The sequence below is a fragment of the Halictus rubicundus genome, chromosome 16, assembly GCF_050948215.1.
Source record: "Halictus rubicundus isolate RS-2024b chromosome 16, iyHalRubi1_principal, whole genome shotgun sequence".
Classification (NCBI taxonomy): Eukaryota; Metazoa; Arthropoda; class Insecta; order Hymenoptera; family Halictidae; genus Halictus; species Halictus rubicundus.
Genome location: NC_135164.1, coordinates 842,753 through 866,447, shown reverse-complemented (window position 1 = coordinate 866,447; position 23,695 = coordinate 842,753). Strand labels below are relative to the sequence as shown.

Sequence of the window (23,695 nt, the reverse complement as noted above, 5' to 3'; positions counted from 1 at the left end):
TGAACTCTGACAAATATTATGCGACCTCGCCCAACGGTAACGAGCGATCGCTACGCGACTCGGTACACATTAGGAAAAAAAAGGAAACTGGAGCGAACGCTCGACGGTTGTCGTAACGGCCGGCAACTCCAGAATTCGAATCCCGAACAATAATAAAAATCAACGATTCAAGGCAGCCATAAATTAGACCCATCCAAATATTCACAAAGCAATATTGTTTTGAATATTAGGTTCTTCAAAAAATTCTGCGGATTGGTCATGGGAAGCTTTGGCCTTGGTTCATATTCTATGGCTGCTGTCTTTCGCTTTCTACAAATTAGATATTCTGGAATAAATAAACACAAATGGTTATGGCTAAACTTCACCTTAGGGAATCACAAGTTTTGGACTTTCTTTTATATACAGTATTATTAAAAGTGGAAGTGTTTGATTCGCTCGAATAAATTATATCCATGCTGAAAATTTCACCGATATTGGTTACGTGGATATTGGTTTACGAGTTATAAACGATTAAAATTGGGAAAATTACCATTTTTCACAATTTTCGACTAAAAATCGCACTTTTAATCGTTTATAACTCGTAAACGAAGTAACCAATATCCATGAAATTTTCAGCATGAATATAATTTATTCGAGTCAATAGAACACATTTTTTAAATTTTCAATATAGGCTCAGATAAAAAAGCTGAAAAAACCAACTTTTACTATTTCTTTTGCGATTCCGACCAATTCAAATTTTTTTCAATAATTTTTTAGACCTCGTCTAATAAACTAATCCTTCTAACTTCTCAATAACATTCAAGTCATTTGATCTAATTTTAAAAAAGTTATGTTGTTTCAAATAGTGTGTAATCAGTTTCGCTCCTTACTGTAGTCTCACCATTTTGAAGAGAAATTATCAAAAATCCAAGTTTTAACGTTAGGCACTCTCTGGTTCCAAAGTTATACGTGCTGAAGGTTGGTCGATTTCAAGCGTTTTTGACAAGTAAGGGCACCGCCATATTGGTATGTACTCAAACATCGTTCAATGAGCGGTGCCGCAAGAAGGTTGGTCGGAGTTAGGTTCGCGTGGGAGGGGGTTGGGGGTGGAGAGGGCCGGCCCGACTATGCTTGCATTTACGTTATCGATATCACCGCGTGCTTGTGGTTCCACCTAGCGGCTCCGTTGGTTAGACGACCCGCGACGGTGAGCATGGCGGCGCCTTTACCTGTCAAAACCACTTAAAATCGCTCAACTTTAAACACGCATAACTTTTGAACCAGTGAATTCCTAACGATAAGACTTGGATTTTTGGCATTTTCTCGCCAAAATCGATAGGATTATATAAAAAGAAGTCCAACATTTCTGGGCCCCTAATTGGGCCCTATATTATATCTGCAGATACATATGAACATTAATATTAATGGTTTAAAAAATGCCGCACTAGACATTAACATTCCACCGACGTGGATGGTCGCTTTCACGATGTCAATAAGGATTGTGTTACGCTCAGTAGCGTATATTTTTTGTGTGAAACTGAAAAATACGCACGACACTACTCTGACTAATATCTGAATTACGCAAGATTTGACGTTTACTCAATCTTATGTTATAATATAAGATTGTCACCTTGAGAATATCTTGGTACGAATTAAGTTTAAATATGTTTAAGTTTATTCCGGAATATCGCTGAATATGGCCCTTTTGCATCCACACGTTCAGGACTCGTGGCCGCAGATATTCGACATCAGTTCTAGGTAAAACTTCAATTTTCGAAGATCAAGGTCATTTGAAGGTTATGTTATTATACATATCTGGATGTATTTTTCGATAGTTACACGATGTAATAAAAAAAAATGTAGTTATGTATAAAAAAAAACACCGATGAAAGTTACCTTCTGAAAAAAACATTCTTGCCAGATATTTGGTCCATTGACACCATGCACATTACGTAACAAATATTTGTTCCATCACAATAACCTGAAGAGATAGTTAGGTGACCTTACTTAAGAGGACCACCCTGTATATATAAAATCATTTCTTAAACAATTCGTTGCTCTCTCTCTCTCTCTCTCTCTCTCTCCCTCTCCCTCTCCCTCTCCCTCTCCCTCTCCCTCTCCCTCTCCCTCTCCCTCTCCCCTCTCCCTCTCCCTCTCCCTCTCCCTCTCCCTCTCCCTCTCCCTCTCCCTCTCCCTCTCCCTCTCCCTCTCCCTCTCCCTCTCCCTCTCCCTCTCCCTCTCCCTCTCCCTCTCCCTCTCCCTCTCCCTCTCCCTCTCCCTCTCCCTCTCCCTCTCCCTCTCCCTCTCCCTCTCCCTCTCCCTCTCCCTCTCCCTCTCCCTCTCCCTCTCCCTCTCCCTCTCCCTCTCCCTCCCTCTCTCCCTCTCTCCCTCTCCCTCTCCCTCTCCCTCTCCCTCTCCCTCTCCCTCTCCCTCTCCCTCTCCCTCTCCCTCTCCCTCTCCCTCTCCCTCTCCCTCTCCCTCTCCCTCTCCCTCTCCTCTCTCTCTCTCTCTCTCTCTCTCTCTCTCTCTCTCTCTCTCTCCCTCTCTCTCTCCCCCCCCCCCAGATATTCCAATTCCTGTTATTACGAACCTTCCACCGCAGTCCTTACATTACAAAATGTTGGCGCCTAATGTGCAGGCCGAGGCTCACCACCAGAACTCCAACTCCACCTCCAATCCTGACCTGAGTCTCAATCCAACGGTCCAGTTTTCTCCGAGCCAGTTCGCATAACTCCTGGGATCATTACATGATGAACCATCTGTTTGTCAAAGAAGCTTTACGAGGTGTAGAGAACGCTACGACGCGACGGCTGTCGTGACTATATGAAATTCAGGGCGTTCATCCCTGCTATCTCGATATTTAAAGATATTGTAAGGAATTCGAGCGACCGCGACCCATGCGGGCCGCAACCATAGGCCGGCCAAGGGCGCAGTTTATGATTACGGTGCGGACGTGACTTCAGGCTATTTTTGAGATTTAGCGGAACTTTATGTTTTATGATGATTTATTAGAGACTTCATATTTTAGCTAAAGGTCTCAATAGCCGTTGACGTACCGTAAGACATCTGCGGACCAAATGCGTAATGTTAAGGGCCCTAGGTAGGCGACGAGGATTCGGGGCGAGGGTACCCTAATAAACTGGTCGGTTTCCCTCACCCTGTCGCCTCTCGGAGGGCGTACTTTAGAATTAAGGCACCCGTGATTGGCTTCCGAAATGTAACCGCCTACACTGCAAAAACAGTTAAAAGTGTAGAGCGGAGAAGAAGCCAACGTTGTCGTTGCGCGCACGAGGGTAACCTCTAGTTCTTGTATTTTTCTGGAATAAACTAGTTTATGAAATCGCATTCTAAGATCCTCGACATCCTTACAATATCGAGAATATCAGCGATGAAAACGCATTAAAAGGGCTTCCACTGCTCTTCGAGGGACACGCAGCTGTCTGGTGGCGTGGTATGAAAAGATCCGTCTCGTCATGGAAGGAAGCTTTGGAGACAATAAAGACAACCTTTACACCTCGATGTCCCTCGCATCAGGTGTCTACGGAGTTGTTCTGAACTACATAGGACGCAAATACCCCAACAGATTTCTTCATTAGCCGGAAACGGGCCTAGTTGGCGGAATTGCACAAACTCGCATATGGAGACGGTCCAGATAGGTATGATATACGGTCTCCTACGTCTTTCGCTCCGGGAAAAGATACCCCGGGAATTGGTAAAAACGGTCACCGAGCTAATCAAGCGTGCCCGAAAAGTAGAAGACCTTGTAGCAACCATGGTGCGTGGGAACGTGGGAATTTTCGGACGCGAAAATTCCATTCTTCTCAAGTGCGTACTATGGGAGGTCGGGTTGAGGGCCTGGTCATTTAAGTGACGATTGCCAGAACCTCGGTCCGACCGTTACAGTATCCTTAAGAGTGAAGTCCCCTGATGCAGTTGTTTTGGGGGAGGAAACTTTCTCCATGCCCTTGTGGGGGTGGAGAACCTTCGCTTATTTTAACGGTATTCGGGGACCTTATTAACGCGCTCTCAGGAAGCAGAAGTGCAGAAAGCTACGAATGTTCGGCGTAGACACATCGCGTTACGTTTCCGACCTGTTGATTCCGCGTGACGTTGTAGCGTTTTCTCACCAACACCTTCGTTACATTAAATCATTTAATACCAGTACGAGTTGTAACCTTCAATATCTACCCCTATATCCTAAAACCTCGAGAGGGAGGCCTAGAGGAAACAGCGACAGCCACCAACAACACATCACCGTCGGACGGAGGAAATATTTGTTGAACCATATCCCAGGGACCAGCGGCACTGCAATATTTGCCGCCGCCCAGGACACGCCGCCGTTGAATGTCATTTCCGAAAAAACAATGTATCAGGACCGAAGCCGACGACCGCCGCAACCATACTACAGCCTGGATTCGCACAGTCCCCAGGAAGTCGCACTCCGTTGCAATGCTACGGATGCGGTAAACCGGGAGTTGTACGCGGCAAATGTCCAGACTGCGCGAAGGCGACCAAACCACCTACGTCCGCAGTATTTTGCACAGTAAATGCAACGATGCAACCACGACGGAGGCCTTCTTCGATACGGGAGCGAAGTGCGGCGTTGCAAGCCAAAGCTTGTACTTTCTGCTGGAGAAAAAGGGTCACGTTTTTGAAAAACAAAGCATGGAAGTCGCATTGGCAGACGGAAATGCGCTCATTCAGGGTGTCAAGGTCGCTCGGATGGAAATAGAACTTCGTGGTCGCCGCCTTTGGACCATCTTCGTCGTCCTACCGGAAGGAAAGGACACCCGAACCTTACTTGGCGTCGACTTCATCGAAGACGCTGGACTCATATTGAACGTTCCGCCGCGGACACGGCACTTCGTAGACGTACCGAAACAGCTACACAACTTCCAGGGAGAAGTTCCGGTCGGGAATGCACCTTTCGGCAAGAGGGAGACTGGTGTTCCTCTATCATCCTTGAAGGCAGATCTGATTCGTGAGATCCAGGAGTTCGCGAAACGTCCACCGGGATGTCTGAGCCCGATCCACGAATACACGCAGGGACTCCAGGCATTCCTACGCGAGGAAACCGAGGTGGAGGAGCCAATGTCGAACGCCCTTTGGCCAAACATCGACTCTTTGTTCGAGCGATGCATTCGAAAGTTCGAAATGAGGATGAACATCTCTACCATCGACATCGGAGAAATTAGGAAGGACGAGGCGGTAAGTACCTCACCAGACGAAAAGCGAGAACTCTTAAAATTATTGAAAGAACATGCCGACTTATTTCAAACAGAAGCATCACCGACAACGGAGGTTGTCCATCGAATAGACACCGGGGACCACGCTCTAATCGTTGTGCCACCGTACCGCATACTACCTGCCAAGAGGGAATTGCTGCGCACAGAGATAGAAAAAAATGATCAAAGCAGAAATCATCGAGGAATGCGAATCACCATGGGCCCCACCCGCAGTTCTGGTGTCCAAAGAGGGGGGCAGTATTCGGGTTTGCGTGGACAATAGCAAGCTCATCGCCGTTACCAATCAGGCTATTGGTAGATTGGCGTACGAAACGAAGACCAAAACAAGACTGCTTTCATAGCGCCTTTCAAAATTTTCTGGTTCAAATGGATGCCGCTTGGATCGAAGAACGCACCGGCTACCTTTCAACGCCTCATAGACCGGATGAGAGCTGGTTTGGGAAGTCGTAATATTCTCGTTTCTCTGGACGATATATTGGTACTCTCCACCGACTTCAAGGAGCACCCCGAGAACTTGAGAGCAGTTTTCAACAGGCTTCGTCAATTTGATCTCAGAATGAATCGGCAGAAATGTCGTTTCGGATGCCCAAAAATCAAATACCTTGGGCACGTACTAACAGCGGAAGGTATACATCCCGATTTGGAGAAGGTCAAGGCTATCCAATGCATGCCTACACCGGCGAACATGAAACAAATTGTATGCTTTTTACAAACCTGTTCATGGTACAGGCGATTTGTACAAATTTTCGCCACAGTTTCCCAACCTTTGACGCAACTAACGAAGAAAAAGTCAACCTGTGAGAGGACAACAGTAAGTCTTCGAGCACCTGAAAGGAGTCCTTACGAGCCCGCCAATCCTGCGATAAGCCGACGAGAACCAGCCATTCATCATACGCACCGATGCCAGCCTCTATGTCATAGGAGCGGTTCTGTTACAGGGCGAGAAGGAAACGGAACATCCCATTGTTGAAAAGTTCTGTCACTATCGCCACGGACCATCAACCCCTGAAATGGCTGATGTCTTTGCGTTCTCCCAGCGGACGTCTCGCCCGATGGGCACTGTAATTACAACCATATTGTCCTAATATGCAATATATTCCAGGCCGCTGCAATGTCGTTGCCAATATGCTGTCAAGGTTACCAAGCGAACCATGGAACGAAGAAAGCGGAGCGGAGGTCACAGAGATTTCCGTCGACCAGCAGTAACCCGAGAAGAACAACTAAAAGACGAGGCCTTGAAAACTATAATCGAAGCACTAGAATTGACTACGCGAGACGACGAAATGATCAAATGCACCACGATGGGATATCTGGTCAATAACGGAGTACTCTACCGACACGCTCCAAATGTGGACATAGAAGAAGCACAGCTGGTTGTAACGTCACACGAGAGGAAGGAAATTCTTCGAGCGTGCCACGACGATGCCACTGCGGGTCATTATGGAGCTCAGCGTACGCTACACCGAATAATCAGTCGATACTTTTAGCCAGGAATGAGCCGAGAAATCGCAGACTACGTCCGAGCTTGCGTGGAGGGCCAGAGGTATAAAGCGAATAACCAGAACAAGCTTGTTTGTTACAGACGCCCGTGATGCAGCCAAGATTCGAAGTGCTCGCCATGGACCTCTTTGGGTCTCTGCCGACAACGACGAAGGAGAATCGATGGATTTTCATCGAGGAAGACAGCCTCACGATGGGTAGAACTGTTTCCACTGCAGCAGGCCACGGCGGAAGGTTGTGCAGAGGTCCTCATCAACGAAATTATGCTTCGATTTGGGATGCCACGATGAATAATCAGCGACAATGGCACTCAATTCGTCAGCGGGTTATGCAGCAGGTAGCCCACTTTTTTGGGCTGCATTAGGTTTTCACCCCTGTCTATCATTTCGAGGCCAATTCAGTGGAACGAAAGAACCGTGATCTAAAGGCACAGCTTGGAATCTACGTCGGTAGGGATCACGCTACGTGGGACAAGGAGCTGCCAACCATCCGACTCGTAATGAACTCGGCCAGATGCGTGACGACCGGGCACTCAGCAGCCTTACGTTACCTTACGTTCGGGAAAGAGCTGAGGACTCCCGATGACGCCAATCGAGACTTGAGGACCATCATCCAAGCGGAAAATTTCTTGCCGGAGATTACTCCAAAGCTGCTGACACTGGCAGACATGATGCAGATGGCCCAGCACAACCAGGAACGACAGCAGGAGCAGAGGAAGAAGTATGCCGATCAACGATGCCGGGCCAACCCTGGATACGAGAGATGAGACCTGGTGTGGGTAACCACTCACGCTCTCAGCAGACGAAAGAGGAATTACATGTCAAAATTCGCACCAAAGAGAGATGGACCGTACGTGATGAAGCACCGCGTAGGTTCCAACAGCTATGAGATCGAGACCCGTGATGACTAGCCTGTATGCGTAGGGGTGTACCACACCTCAACGGTAAGGCCTTACAACGGAGCACGAGCAGAACCATCAGCGCCAGTAACATCCATCCGGAGACGGGGACGTCCTCGTAAGCAGCGTAAGGGCCCATCAACGGATCGCCGAAGCAAAACAAGTTAGGCGCAAACGAAGAATTTCCTGAACTACTTGTCGGGACGCCATCGTGTCTACAAGGAGAGACTGTAACGCGACGAAGGACGAGATAACGTCAAGGTGCCTCAACACCACCCGATGTAACAGAAGAATCGCACCGGGGCACAGTGCAGACAAGTCGGCACATCTCACTACATTTTTATTTCACGATGCACGAAAATTTCCTTTGGCAGAACTCTTTATTAGCAGGAAATGCATATTATTATTCATTTAAAAATCATTTAACAATTTTTTTTATGCATAAAAATAATTTCTTTTTTTTCAACTTATTAATTTTATTGTTAAATTTAATTTTTTGTGATTAATTACCATTGCATATGCATTAGTAACCAAATTTAAAATCGAAAAATCGAAAAATGTTATATTAACTGTAAATGAGTGTGCAATAATAATTCTGTGTAATGGAAAGTTCTTACCAAGGAATATGCATTCTTTATACATTTAATAAAGTAGATTTATTTTTTGTACAAATTTTCAACGGTGGTTTTATTTGTTAATTGCATATAAAACTTCAAATTAACATAAAACAAAAACGGCAAAACATGTCCTGAGATTTATGCATATTCGGATACATTACTTATTATAGTTTAAGAATTTCATAGTTTTAGCTGCCACTTTTTGCGACTCTCAATTTTATAAACTTTTTAAGAAATGTCCATACCTTTCCTTTAGGATCTATCGTGGAAAATTTGTTATTTTCTTGTTAAATGTATTAGTTATATTGTTAAATTTCATTTTCTGTAAATAATTAACAATAAGTATACATTTGTAAACAATTTTGTTTGTAAAAAATTTTTCCATTTGTTCGCCACAATTACAGTGGGGAATTTACTGGGAAAGTTCAATATTCGTGTATATCACGATATGAAATACATTTCTTTTGCAAAACATGCGTATTAGGATGGAAATTGTTAATAATAATCATATAATAACCATTTTTATGCATAATACAATTTTGCAATAATTATATATCAATCATTTTTATGTATTTTTAATTCGTTTTTAATATATGTTTTATAACTATTGAAAAAGTAATAAGAATGTAAGGATAGATCGAAATGTGCAAGATCACGAGAGTCAATGATTTTGAGTCGCAATCAAAGTATTGAGAATGACTCGGATAGCGAAGCAGCAGCAGCATGCTCGGATAGCATTTTGTTGAGTTTATTCATTTTATTCACTAGTATTATAATTTGTTTAAATTTATTATTGTTAATTTTACATATGGTTCATTTATTATTAATTTTGTTCTAAACTTGTTAGTTTTTAAAAATAAATTTGTTAATTTTTAATAATAAATTTTTTTTTCTAAAAATTTTTTTTTTTTGTTAAAATTATAAACTATATGGGTAAAAAAATATAATTGTCTGTAAAAAATTTCCTCTATATATGCATTAATAACCGAACTACGAGAAGTGCCGAAAACAGGCGATTTGTCCGCACTGTGCGGGGTAGCGTGGCCGAAGCTTCGAGGAGACCGCGGGGTCGAAAACCTTCCATTCCGGTAGATTACCGCGGAGCAAGCACTTTTGCTGCATCTGTGGGAGAGGACAAGGTAAGACGGCGAATATGTTCGTAAAAGTTCCATAAAAAATAATGAAAAATAAGGAAGTTTGTTATTAGATTAGTCACACCGATACACCCGACCCGTACTATGTGTACACTCCTCGGCGACCGAGGACACTCGAGTTCTGTTGTTCCTTTCTACGTTCAACAGTGTATCAAAGAATAGTATCTTCTAGCCGATATATGTCCCTGTATAGACCCGTGTTGTAGTTATATATCGAGAAAATACTGTATTGCAGTTTTTGAGATTGTATCTTTGCTAGGAGAAAAAAGTACGTTTCAAGAAAATCGCGCTTAATAAACTGTTGTACTGACACCGCTAGTCTGAAGAATCGTTCTCCTGGAATTGTCAGAAATTTGAATAAATTCAATTTTGGGAAAGTATTTTTAAGATTCTTTACTCTTGAAAAATACAATAAAAGCGAGCCCTGTCTCTAAAAGCTGCCTCCTTAAAACGAACATCGTTCAATGTTACTTTGACAAAAGTTTAAAAATCGAAGCGAACATTCACACGAGGTCGAGCAGCGTCGCGTCGTGCTAACGACTTGGATGATTGCTAAAGCAATTACCTTACTCAGCGCGGAGCGATGGCGATACAAAGCAGCGGTCTGGGGATGTTATTCAATGAAGGGGATCGAGGATCGATTGGTAAATCAATGGTCAATTTCAAGAACTCGTTGCCTCCCAGATCGACACCACGGAGACGTCGGCGTTGCCGGGGCATTTCTCGATGCACCGAGCTCGAATGATACGTTCCTCCTCATCATGGTTGTCTCACGATCAATTATACGTTCGGTTAAGCATGACCGATCGATCGAGCTTGGTCGTGAACGGACGGCGCGGCGGCGCGCAGCGCTTTGGCTCGCAAAACACGGCTCGATCTGTACGATCGTGTTAAACGCGAGCTAACAGGCATCGACCGCTTCTTTCCCGGAACAGAACTGTTCTTACTGTGCCCCGACGCTTTTTACGCAATTCCTGGTGAAATCTGAGGAAATTACGTGTCAGCTATGAATCGATGTCTCCCGCGATCTATCACGCTCCATTATATTCTTCCTATGTACTCTATCGAAGAACTGGTTGTTCACTACGCGACAATAATACAGTGCCGTCGTGATAAATCCGAAATTTTTTCAGGCACTCCCATAAATAAGATGCAGGTAAGGCAAATATAAACGAAGCAGTTGTGCACAAGTAACTCACTATGTAAGCCACCAATCAGTGAACAAGTGGGAATATATCAGCCATGACATTTATCACGTTTAATTATTGTTGAATTACTCCGCGTCGGAAATCGCCCGCGGAATTCATTGCGCGGTTTGGCTACAAAAAGACGTAAGTTCACGATCTAGCCAAGAAATTTAGAAATTCTGACAAATAGTGGGAATTAACTGTATGCCGAACAGCTCACAGGAATCGTTCTGATGCAAGAGAAGTGCGGAATTCGTGATCGAATTGAAAGAAAAGATTAATCAGGCTTTACGAAAACCTCTATTGTCACTGGTCTCCCGATTTGTGGCCTCACTCTGTATGGGGCGTAGTCGAGACACAAGTAAATGCAAAGCGTCACAACACCAAAGATTTCCTAAAGCCCCACATCACGGAGATGATGACGAAAATGTACAAGGATTAGATGAAGCGAACCTTTCTTTGACGAGGTGGTAAACCAAGTTACGGATTCTCCGCCAACCCTGAGGGGAAGGTGCGGGATATGTGAGCGTAGGTATCCCACTAAATCCACCCCCATTACCCACGCTATGGTAATGGGGCGGGGGGCCGAAATATCGAAACCGAACGCCACTAGCCTCCCTTCCCTCCTCGTGATATACCGGGAGGAGCGAAGCTCCCATCGCCAAAAATAATTACTTTAACAAGGTAAGGTGAAGCGAACCTGCAACTGGTTGAGGTACAAGCTCAAGAAGAAAAAAATTGATTGCATATTTGCGACTTTTTTCTCTTGTAAAATCATCCCCTCCACGTTTACGTTAACGAAACTTTAAAGTCGTTTTTTAAGAGAACAGTTGACTTGAGACCCATAGTTCCTTTGAGACTTTGAGATGATGCAATAACAAAGATCTTGAGATTCAAGGTCAAGGTCAATTTTGCGGTTCATTTATTTTAACAGATCTCCATCCATCCAGCAGTGCAGAATCACGTTACAGTGGTCACGACATATTATTTTGAAACACGATGTACAATCGCCGACATCGTTCAAATATTGTAAACGAAGTAAGCGAAGACCAGCTCAAAAGTTGTCTTTTACTTTTCTCTTTTTGTCACGCCCAAATTTCTATAGAAGCAGGATGCGTCCGCTTACCAATGACTAACAGTTTTTGTTATGAGAATGTTACGAGCCAGGGCTGCGAGCAACGCGAGAGGCCGACGAGGGGGTTATTACCCCTTGAATATGGTTTCTATTATTAGTTAATATTGAAATCTTTGTTGATTTGAATTTAAGATTAGTAAGCCTTGCAACTTATATATATTTTAATTGATACAATCCGAGCGGTAAGATTGTATCATGTGGGAACGTTCAATTATTAGATTAGGATATTAGGCAATAATTAAGGGTTGTAGATTACGCGAGTTAACAAACAAGACAATTTATTCTGAATTGGAATAGTTACAAGTGTAATTGTTTGTGTCACGAGTGAATATGAGAAGTGTACAATTAGAGAAATTGTTACCTAGTGATGCACGGTGTTGACGCACTGGCAATGCGGGGTCGGAGAGCGATTGTTGAAAGCCAAATAGAATATACACGAACTAACGGATTCTATAAGGTTACGTTTGATTCAAAAGGGACTTTTACCCGATCTCACTAGAACTGACTCTTACGCGTGTAACGCGACGTGACTGCACGATTACTATACCGCGACCGAATCACTCCTGAATCTCTACTGAACCGCTTCTCGACTGAACCGAAGAGGATGAAAATGAATGGGTTTATATACCCTAAAAAATGAGAGGGAAGTGTGTCTGTTTTATTCTACGGTCGCATACTCGTATTTGTCGTTTCTAGTGAGTTTAAGGTTTGCAGCTGGATCTTTTGTTTAAAGGGGTAAAACGAAGGGTTAGCCAGGATGTTTCCTATCAAAGACTATCTTGACAAAACATTCCAGAAGGGGATGTTTTGAAGATATCCATATTAAGAAATCGTACGGTGCTGTTACTGAATCATGCTTCGTGCCAGCTGCGTCCATCCGCAGTACAATCATTAAACATGGGGCCTGTTGGGACGCTTTTCGTTCTCAGAAAAGAGATTAGAACTTCTAATCGAAATGAACGTGGAGAAACGTCTCCATACGTAACAAGAACGATCCAAAAGGTCGGTAAATTGTACGTGGTGAATTCTTCGTCTTCGACACTCACTCTCGGTGAGACATTCGTCAAGTATGCACGTGCCTTCCTCGTGTATAATAATATACAATTAAAGTAATATAAGTAAAATATTAGTTGCGAATTTATTTCTACTGTCCCAGAACCAATAAGTACAACTTAATATTATTTTTTTTGTATATTTTGTTTGTATCTTTTTTTTTACATTTTGTGTATTATAGTTATAAAGTCATGTAAAAATTTATGTAAAATAAATAGCATTGCCTAAATGCATTTTACTGTTACAACTGTCCCTTTGTTCAAATTAAGATAAAGTGCCCTTTGTCATAAGCTTCGAGTCATAAATTCGAGGTGCCCCTTATGGTAATAAGGTTGCGAATCACTGCTCTAAACACAATGCGGAACGTAATATAAAATATTTAAACATACTAATCAAATAATTTTAGTTTGTCGGGTGTATTTGTTATTTCTTACATAGCTTTACAATAAAACGTTTTTTTTTATATTTGATCTATCATATTATTTTTTATTATTACGTAATATATTGTAAAAATAATTCCAGCAAGAGTTATTCAGTGTTCAGCTAACAATAAATTATGTTAATGAAAAATTTGCATAAAAGCTTTTATTCAATAAAAACTAAAAAGGTAACTACAATTTTTGTTATGAAAACATATCATTCTTTTATGCAAATCAATGCATCTTTGTATTCTCTTCAAAAAAAGGTATTAAGGTTCTTATGTCGAAAATTAATTAATTTATTTATTTATTATTGATTTAAACCAACTGATTTCTTTCGCAAATAGAATATTTTTACATTACATAAGTGTTCGACTGACTCTACATTCTTACGGAACATTGTTTGAGAAAATTGTAAATTATTTTCAGGCCTTCCATATCAGGTTTACGTAAGAAGGAACTAATACAAAGAGGAAAACAGTACTTTCCATTAGGAAGCTTTGTTTCTAGTGTGTTACGTTCGCTCTCATAGTAACTTAAATATATCCTTAAGTACTTTAATTGAATACATCGACCGACAAATATAGTAAATTCCCGATATAAGTCGCTACAAGTCTAGCGTTTAAAGGTCCCTGGAACTACCCACACCACCGCGGGATATACCCCGTGAAGGGCCAAGAAGCTCGAGAGTCGCCGCCGCCGAGGAGTATAACATAATATAGGTCGAGGACTACTACTAATCTATGATAATAACAAAACTTCTTTATTCGTTATTATTTTTTATGGGACTTTCACCAACATATTCGTAGCATTTTTCTAATGAAATTGATACCGATATAATTCCGATGGTATTTACTTGTATAATGAACGATTAAAGTTTCGAACAAAAAGAAGAACGGCGTATGGGAAAGAAAGGGACACAGAGAGTAGAAGTGTTCGGGAAAGATTAAATACTGGCCTGAGGTCAGGCCTTTAAATCAAAACTTGAACTTTTTTATCATTAATTATTTTTTGTGAGACTTTCACCAATATATTTGTGGAATTTTTCTGATTAAAGTGATACCAAACAATTCGGATCATATGTACACTAATTTCACAGTCCAACAAAATAGAACCTTTTTCATGATCTGCAATAACTGTTGGATGATTCTTATAGACTTTGTCATTCTAACACCAAACCCGAAAGCAGAATTGCTCTATTACGCAACGTTTTCGAAAACCATTCGTTTTTGTAAAAATGCACGATTCTGATAAAAAATGAGGTGTTATGCGAAAACTAAACATAAGAGAAAGTTTAGGTTTGAGTCAAAAGACAGAGAGGACTCTCCTCTACATATCCACATAATCAACTATATTTTTACGTACTTCCTAATAGTTGTAAATACTTGTTAAAGTTTGAAAAAGAATTGACGCAGGTACTTTACATGCTCTATTTTTGTATTTATGTGAAGAATCCTTTATGCAGCAGAAATTTACTATACAGGAATGAATTCTACGAACGCAGGTTAGAAAAATATTCATTGACTGCTTGTGTGAGACGCGTTCGCGCCACTCGGCCACGAAACAAAGAATACGTGACGCTTGCGCTTCAGTGACTCCCGAAATGTTAAAAAATGTTAGAACAACTTTGATGTTTCGAGTAAATAAATGTTTACAAGCCCGTGGTGGACATTTTGAACATTTAATTTAAAGTACATTTTATTTCTTCACGAATAAGCAAAGGACTCAAGCGCGTATAATTCCATAACGCTATTTCCAAGCGCTTCAAGTACCTACAACTCGAAACTTCAAACTGTTATATCTCATCATGGAAGTATCTGACAAAAAAATGTTTCAGACAAAATTGACTTATTTTTTCCGGTAGAATCTAAATATGTAACATTTTATAGGGGGTTCCATTTAAAATTACAAAGGTACCTCCCCTCCCCCGTTAAAGAGGAAGGGAGGCCACTCCACGTTTATGTAGTCAGAAAGGCCCTTCAGTTCCATGCAATTTAAGGCTAAGAACTTTAAAATCGATGGCATAGTTTTCGAAATATTGAGCTGTTCAGAGTTATGTGGGCCACCCTGTGTATATACAGTAGGGGACAAGAATAAGTGGACAGTTAGTGGAAATGGGTAAAAATGAAATTTAATCGAATTAACATTACTGTTATAAACTTAACTTTTATTTATTATATATCCTTATAGTGTATAGATTATTTAACGAATAATTGAAATTCATAGTTACATCTTCGTGTAAACACGCCGTACGTTTTTAATTGTATCGGACTGCTGTAAGAAATTAAGCACTGCGTAATAACTGGGAAATGCAACGTATTTAAAAGTGCAATAGGAAAAATTTATAAACAATGTTTAGTACATAAGACTGCGAAAAATTTAAGTCGTGGGTGCAAACGCTGTATGTACTACCATGCAAGAAGACCGTCGAATTTTTCGTACAAGTCGAAAAGATCCAACGATTGCAGCAAGAAGTATTGCAGAAATAGTGGAAGTAAATTTTTCAACAAAATAATAAAACGAAGGCTGCATGAAGCTGGTTTAAGATGCTGCGAGGCTAGACGTAAGCCACGTATTGATAAAAGAAATATGAAAAAACGTTTAGCGTTTGCAAAAACATATGTAAATATGCCACTAGTATTCTGGAAAAATATAATTTGGAGCGACGAAAGTAAATTTGAGTTGCGGCAATTAAAAAAGAACCACAAAGTCTGAAGAAAAAAAATGTAGCGTATAAAAGATTATTTATTACATCCACAAGAATATCATTAATGGTGTGGGGGTGTTTCTCGCGAAACGGAATTGATACGTTAGTACAAATTGACGGAATTATGAATGCAGATAAGTATATTAACATACTAAATGAAAATTTAGAAAAAGCAGTGGTAAAAATGTGTTGCGACGACGAATTTGTTTTTCAATAAGACATTGACCCTAAGCACACTACTAAAAAAACTAAACAATTTTTTAAGGATTCCAATATTAAATTGCTTGAATGGCCGGCCCAGAGCACTAACTTGAATCCTATCGAGAACTTATGGAATTTACTGGACGGAAAAGTTCCATTGGGATAGCGAAATAATAAGGTCAATTTTTTCAAAAGGTTACAGTCTGAATATGAAAAAATTTGTAACGATTATATTGAAAAGTTAATTCCAAGTATTCCTCGACGACTGAAAGCAGTAATACAAGCAAAAGTCAGCAATACCAAGTATTAATTTTGTTGTGTGTTCAATTTATTACGCATTTCATTGAGTGTCCACATATTTTTGTCTCCTGATAAATAGCTGTCATTTTCGTTATGGTACGGCGTGTTTACACAAAGGTGTAAATATAAACTTCAATTATTCACTAAATATTCTATACACTATAAGGCTATACAGGGTGTCCCACATAAATGGGAACACCTAAATATCTTTCGTATTTACAGTCCTATCAGAACACTTCAGAGGACAAAGTGACACTATTGCAGGGAGTCATTTTAATGGCGAAGAAAAAAATTTTTTATGTCGTGTTTTTTAATGAAATTTCAAGGTCACCGATGTTTTTTTATGGAATAGTATATTTTTTTATGATAGCATGATAGACAATACAAAACTGAATTTAGTGGATACCACCTTTTTGACCTTGAAATGACCTTGAGCAAGAATAATCATGTTGAAGCGGATGAAATGTGGAAGTTTAAAACTTACGTGTTTCAGCAAAGATTGCGCGTTGTTTACGTCGGGTATAATACATAAAACTTAAATTTATAACAGTCATGTGAATTCGATAAACTTCATTTTTGCCTGTTTCCACTAACTGTCCATTTATTTTTGTTCTCGGTTGTACATATTTATTTATACATATTATTTTATATAATATAATGTCGCGAAAGTGTATAAATCTGCCGGTTTCTTTTCGTTTTATTTGTGGTGCAATTGTTTTAAAGTCAAAATGCAGAAATATAATTCCTACACTAATCTTTCATCAAGATATTTTAACAAAGGAAAATACTTGCGTGTGATGATTGCAGCTTCCTGTTGGATAGTTATTAGTGAAAATGGGAATACCATGTATAAACGTCAAGCAAGGCAAAAAAGTTTACATGAAAATAGGTCAGTTTTTCTATTTAATTTTCTTTATTAAGCATTTATATTCGTATTTTTATAATTTTTTGTAACGATTGGCACCCAAAACGACAAAAAAATGTATGTAATTTATGCACAGTAAGCGAAGACATATTTGAATGGTACCAATGTCGACTACGTTCATCGACGACCCTGGCGAGTCGAGAAAAGCTGCTATGGCCGAGTGGCGCGAACGCATCTCACACAAGCTGTCAATAAATATTTTTCTAACCTGTTCATATACTAATGGAATCAAATACTTCTCGTGAATGGTTTCTTTACCAGAAACGTCCGTAGAATTCATTCCTGTATAGTAAATTCCTGCTGCATAAAGATTCTTCACATAAATACAAAAATAGAGCATATAAAGTACCTGCGTCAGTTCTTTTTCAAACTTTAACAAGCATTTACAACTATTAGGAAGTACATAAAAATGTAGTTGATTATGTGGATATGTAGGGGAGAGTCCCCTCTGTCTTTTGATCCAAACCTGAACTTTCTCCCATGTTTAGTTTTCGCATAACACCTCAATTTTTATCAAAATCATGCATTTTTACAAAAACCAATGGTTTTCGAAAACATTGCGCGATGGAGCAATTCTGCTTTCGGGTTTCGTTTTAGAATGACAAAGTCTATGAGAATCATCCAACAGTTATTGCAGATCAAATTTGGTATTGTACAGTGTTTTCCGTTAGTATAATTGTAATGGGAAGTAACTTTCATCGTTCATTACACAAGTAAATATCATCGGAATTATATCATATTTGGTACGATTTTCATTAGAATGTTACGAGCCAGGGTTGCGAGCAAGGCGAGAGGCCGGCGAGGGGGTTGTTACCCCAGGAATATGGTATCAATTTGTTAGTTAGGTACGCGGACGCACTCAATGCGAAATCGGGGAGCCGCTAGAATAAGTGACGTCGAGAACGCACCCAATGCGAAATCGGGGAGTCACTAGGAGAGACACGCGGCAAACCCGATACGAAACAGAGGTACTGCTAGGAGGTTGTATAAGAGCGCGGATGAACCAAATGCGAAACTGGGAATCCGCTAGGAGGTGGATAACTCACAGACGCACCTGTTGCGAAACCAGGGAGCTGCTAGGATACGGAAGAACCCAATACAAAATCGGGCATCCGCTAGGAGGGTATAGTTTTCGTGGACGAATCGCGCATTATTGGCAATTTATGCTTGTATGTTTTTAATCAGAACAATATTGTTAAGACGAATGAGTTGTAGAGCTTATCCCGATCAAAATGAGTCCAAACACGACATCATTTGAACTGTCTTTAATGAGATTGTAATTTTTATCGTAACATTACGTATCAGTGAAACTTGTTCGATTACACTCGAATTTGACCTCATTTTCATCAGGAAAATCCCCTCCATTCGCTCGTCACAATTTTGTGAGGATATGTTGAAAAATCTATAAGTTTAAACTTTCATACGTGCGCGATTCTCCATCCGCTTACATTGTATGTCGTCTGTTGTCGCTGGGTCTTTGAAGCTCGGCGCTCGGCAAAAGTTATTCGAAGATTTATTCGAAGCCTTCGAATAAAAGATACAGATAAAAGATGAAAAAATTATTCGAAGTTCGAATAAATCCGCTTCGAATAAAAAAAATTATCTTTATTCGTCGGATAAATTCTCGTCGAATAAAATTATTTATCCGATACTCGTCGAATAAAGATACTTTTTTTATTCGAACCTTCGAATAACGAATAAAGATAAAGTATCTTTTATTCGAATCGTTATTTAAATAATTTTTTATCTAAATAATGCCCAATTCTGCTAACACCTTCATAAATTAAACGAAAAATATCAGAAATTTTGTATTTGAACAAAAACAATAGTGTTTTACTTGAACAGAATTACAAGCTGCTATTCCCGAATATAGTGTTCTACACAATATATTTAAAAGAGAAATATTAATAATGTTTATTACTAGGAATGGCTACATCTTCCTTTTTATGTACTATCTTAATGAATTTTATTTGTGAATACAACTCTAACCCAAATCTATGCAAGTAAAACTGCTCCTTTAAACTCGTCAATATTATTATGTCATTCTCTAAATGTCAATAGTATAATATGTTGGAGAATTTGTAATCGGTATGTTTGCAGTTTAAAACTATATTTTTAATATTCTTATTGTATGACCATGCCTGTTATCTCATGCTAAAATGAAGTGCTCTCCAGTTATTTTACTGACACAATTCTGAATTTATTTTCGAATACATTCTAAAGAATCCGCACTATTCATACACTCGTCGGTATATTACACTTTATTTTATATTGTTACGGAATTTTCGTTACATTAACGACGATCGTCCAGTCATAAGGCCATGCAAATATTTTTTTTTTTTTTGCTCGCCAATAAAGAGCACTTGTAACAGAAAAGCATTAATGCTGGCTGATTAAAATAAGGTGCTAACTTACAGTAGGATGGAAGCACTGTAACGATAGTAGCAGGATTCCTTACCACGAAAGTCTGAAATTAAAATTATTGATGGACGTACAGGAGTTCCTACCAGTTTTTTAAAATTAAATAAAGATCAAATTCAGAATTTTGTCATCAGAATAACTGAAGAAATTTTCATATTTCAGCAAGGGGATACAACTGTTTGCACAAATAATGACTAAAAATATTAAAAAATTAAAAACATCAATTTTAAAAAATATTAATATTATAAAAAACGTGTTGGACGAATTGAGTGGAATGATTTACGAAGATAGGATATCCACTATTTTTTATGTTACGTGAAACGTTAAAAAGGCAATCTGTGTGGTTCGAGGGGACACATAGTATGGTGGAAATAACTGTTTTAACCACATATTTTTATGACATTGACGCGATAGTCGAGCTCAATACGAAGCCAATGACTTAAAATGTCATGACCTTCGCACGATCTTGAGTAGCAAAATTTACAAATTTTATGCGAACAATAAAATAGCTACAACAGAGAGATTTGCGAAGAAAAATTTATTATAATACTGCTGTAATGCCACAAATTTTCGTAATCGAATTAACAAATATTTAGAAGTCAACAGAAATGAATTCTTCGCAAATCTCTCTGTTGTAGCTATTTCATTGTTCACATCAAGTCCAAAAATTTTGTACATTTTTGCTACTCAAGATCACGCGTAGGTCATTGGCTTCGTTTTGGTCTCGACTTGATCGCGTCATGATAATAAAAATGTGTAGTTACATACATATGTACCAAAAGAAACCATCGATGACCTTGAAATCTGGAAAAGAAATTATCTCGATGAATATGTGCCCTCTTGATAAGCATAATATGTGCCCTCTTGAACCAAAATAGTTTGTTCTTTTGATATTTTGCATAACACAAAAAATAGCGGAGATATCGCCTTGTAACAGAGTTAGTGGGACACCCTGTATATGATCTTGTTTTATATTCTGTACACTACACTGTTCAATATCGTCAAGTTATTTTATAATTTTGCCCATTAGTGCAACTTGTGGGTTATGCCTTTCGAAACTATGCAGTAGCGTTAAAAATTATTCAGTGGAAAGGAAAAAATCCTACAACATTACGCTCCAAGTTGTCGTGTCGATCATCTCTAAAAAACTCTTTTGGTTACCTGGAAATAGTTTTGAGCACGTTCGAGACCCTAATAGTGCAGCGCAGCGATTCGACATTGTCCGACAACGGGCAGGTACATTCGAGATTCTTGTCCGGTTGGAAATAAATTCCATCGGCCGCAGGCGGTATTTCTACGACCAATTTGAAATGTTCGTGACCAGGCCGGGACCGAGCCTCTTCTGTGTCCCGAGGTCGTCGCACTTTCGGAAACGGCGATCATTCCGCCTCAGGTGAGAACCACTGAATTCTACCGGATCGCGGTTATTACGTAGGAGAAGAGGCAGGGGTTCAAGCCTCGTAGTTCTCTCACGGTGCGCTATCTGGAAAAAAGCTGCGCCCGGTACTTTCAGACGCGTCGAGTTAATTAAGTTTGCGCGTATAGAAGCGCGCTCGAGCCCCGTTCGAGATCAGACGCCGCTTAGAACGCCGCCGAAGGGCTTAGGATACCGAAAGGCTCTGTGAGTTATCTTCTACCGGCGATCATTCCTCGTCTTTTATGCACCTTTATAGTGCGAGTCGCTTTAATTGCGTGATCGAGCATAATATGGTTACGTAATTTCAAGCGTTTCCGGAATCCTTTGCGGAAACGAAGCCTATGTTTACGCCTACCTATAAGCCGCGGGAACACGTGCGACTTTGGATATTTTTTGCAAAAAATCCCATGAAATTTTTGTTGTGAATTTTACTGGATTTTACAATGTATACATACATTGTGGGAGTGTGAGCGATTTGTCGTTTGAAAATAATAAGATTTTCTTTTGAATGGTTTGTTAAAAAACGTGCGAGGTATTTGTTATAAATTGTATTACCAAGTCTTTTCTTATTATTTACAAAGGTCGCATTAACATTAGGATCATTAGCGACCACATTTGGTATTTACATAATATTGACAAAAGTTTTACTTAAGGTTCACATCATTTATAATTATAGCAATGGCACATAGCATTGATACATATGACATAACAAGACGATTTGCTTATATTTTGTGACATATATCTATGTTTTTTAAGAAAACGGCTAAGCGCATTACATGATCTTGGATATTTAGCAATCGCTGATCTTGAAAGGTACAGTGGCCCACGAAAGTATTCGAAGGCACTTCAAATCAGAATAATTTTTTAAGAATTGGGCCAAACAGCTTGACTTTTCTTTGAACAATTGGAAGCGTTGATTTACTAAATGACGTGCAAAAAACCGCTCTCTGATTGGTGCGTGTTTTTCATTAATAACTCCTTAACAAAGCCGCGAAGAACATTTTCGCAAAGGAAAAAGTTACGCCAAATGACCGCAGGAATCGTCCCTTCAAGGAAGTACAACATTTTTGGGACCCACTGTAGAAATAATTATGATACACTGGAGGCATTACATTTTTGCATTGATATAGGCAACGGATTTTTATATTTACATTTCCACAAATTTTCTAGCAGAAATAAGTTTACCTATTTTTTTTTGTATAATATTCATATCCACTGTTCCGTTCAATTTTTTTTATTTTTGAGAAATTTATTTGAGACATTATTATTTTGTAACCTCAAGTAATCATCGCTTAAAATTTGGTTGAAATATCGTCCTCATCCGATGATGACGAAAATGGTTTTACAATCATTCTTTTTGTTCTGACTTTTTTAAAATATTTATTTCCTTACCTCCTAGGAGGCAGCCCCCCTCTTTCAAAATTACGTAATTTCAACAGTTGTGTTAAATTGTGCTAGGTTTGTGCTATATTGTACTCGAATATTAAAACTGTAATATCAAAAATGTGAAATAAAGAAATAGAGAAACACGATTTTTAGAGTAGCCCCCACTTTTAATTTTTTGCAATTTTCTCAATTTTGCTAAGTTGTGCTAACATTGTGCTAAAGTATTAGTTCAAAAAAATAAGGAGGAAAAAAGTTGTGGTAAATAATAGCTTTGGACGTACAAATAACGTTGAATTATATTATATTATAATTGCATATTTGAGTGCTAGCCTAGCGCAAGTCAGCACAACTGCCGATTTGCCCAGCATGTCGATATTAAGGGCACATTACTCTTCTCCGCGTCCCTTCGTTCTTGGATCCTATATCCAAAATTGGACTTTGTGATCATCCGACAAAGACAGTATTGCATATCTGAGTTGTGCCAGCCTAGTACAAGTCAGGACAGCTGCTAATTTCCCCAGCACAACGATATGAAGAGCACAACTCAGATATGCAATACTGTGCCGGGCTAGCATAACTCAGATATAGGGTTAATTGCATGTCCAAAGTTATTATTTACCACAACGTGTTTCCTTATTAGTTTTTTAAAGTAATACTTTAGCACAATGTTAGCACAATTTAGCACAACGTGGCACAATACAGTGAATTCTCGTCATAAGTCAGTTGCGCGGTTCCGACGACTGACAATTAGACGAAATCTGAGGTTCTCGCTGAACGTTGCATTTGAAATACACAGTGCACGCTGGAATCCCAAGAGTCACTAGCCGTCTCTAAGTCATAAACTTATGACTACTGACGGATAGTGACAAGAAGGCTGAGCAAATGTCTTTCTCCGACACAATGTTGCACGTAGGAACGGAAGCAAAGCTCGAAAGTGGGGATATGCCCCGCGGTGGTGTGGGTAGTTCCACTGACTCCCATCGCGAAGCTGGCACTGACTTGCAATGGGAATCCTCTGTAGAGAAAATTGCAAAAACTGTAAAGTGGAGGGCTATTCTAAAAATCGTATTCCTCTATTTTTTATTGCATTTTTGTTATTATAGTTATTCGAGCATAATGAAGCAAAAAATTAGCACAATTCAGCACATCT

The 23,695-nt window shown here is 39.7% G+C and overlaps 2 protein-coding genes across 2 annotated transcripts in view; one reads left to right on the top strand and one right to left on the bottom strand.

Annotated features, from left to right (window-relative positions):
* The window catches only part of LOC143361999 (uncharacterized), a 533,154-nt gene that overhangs the window by 325,135 nt on the left and 184,324 nt on the right, over positions 1-23,695 (bottom strand). The window lies entirely within an intron of this gene.
* On the top strand, positions 4,207-5,432 carry LOC143362096 (uncharacterized). Its single transcript, XM_076801938.1, has 2 exons — positions 4,207-5,187; positions 5,261-5,432. Exons 1-2 carry the CDS (start codon positions 4,468-4,470, stop codon positions 5,294-5,296), a joined length of 756 nt encoding a protein of 251 aa, XP_076658053.1. The 5' UTR covers positions 4,207-4,467; the 3' UTR covers positions 5,297-5,432.

Coding starts and splice junctions, on each gene's coding strand:
- LOC143362096 (XM_076801938.1), top strand. CDS start 4,468: ATGTCCAGACTGCGCGAAGGCGACCAAACCACCTACGTCCGCAGTATT. Junction 5,188..5,260: donor AAATTAGGAAGGACGAGGCG/GTAAGTACCTCA, acceptor TATTTCAAACAG/AAGCATCACCGACAACGGAG.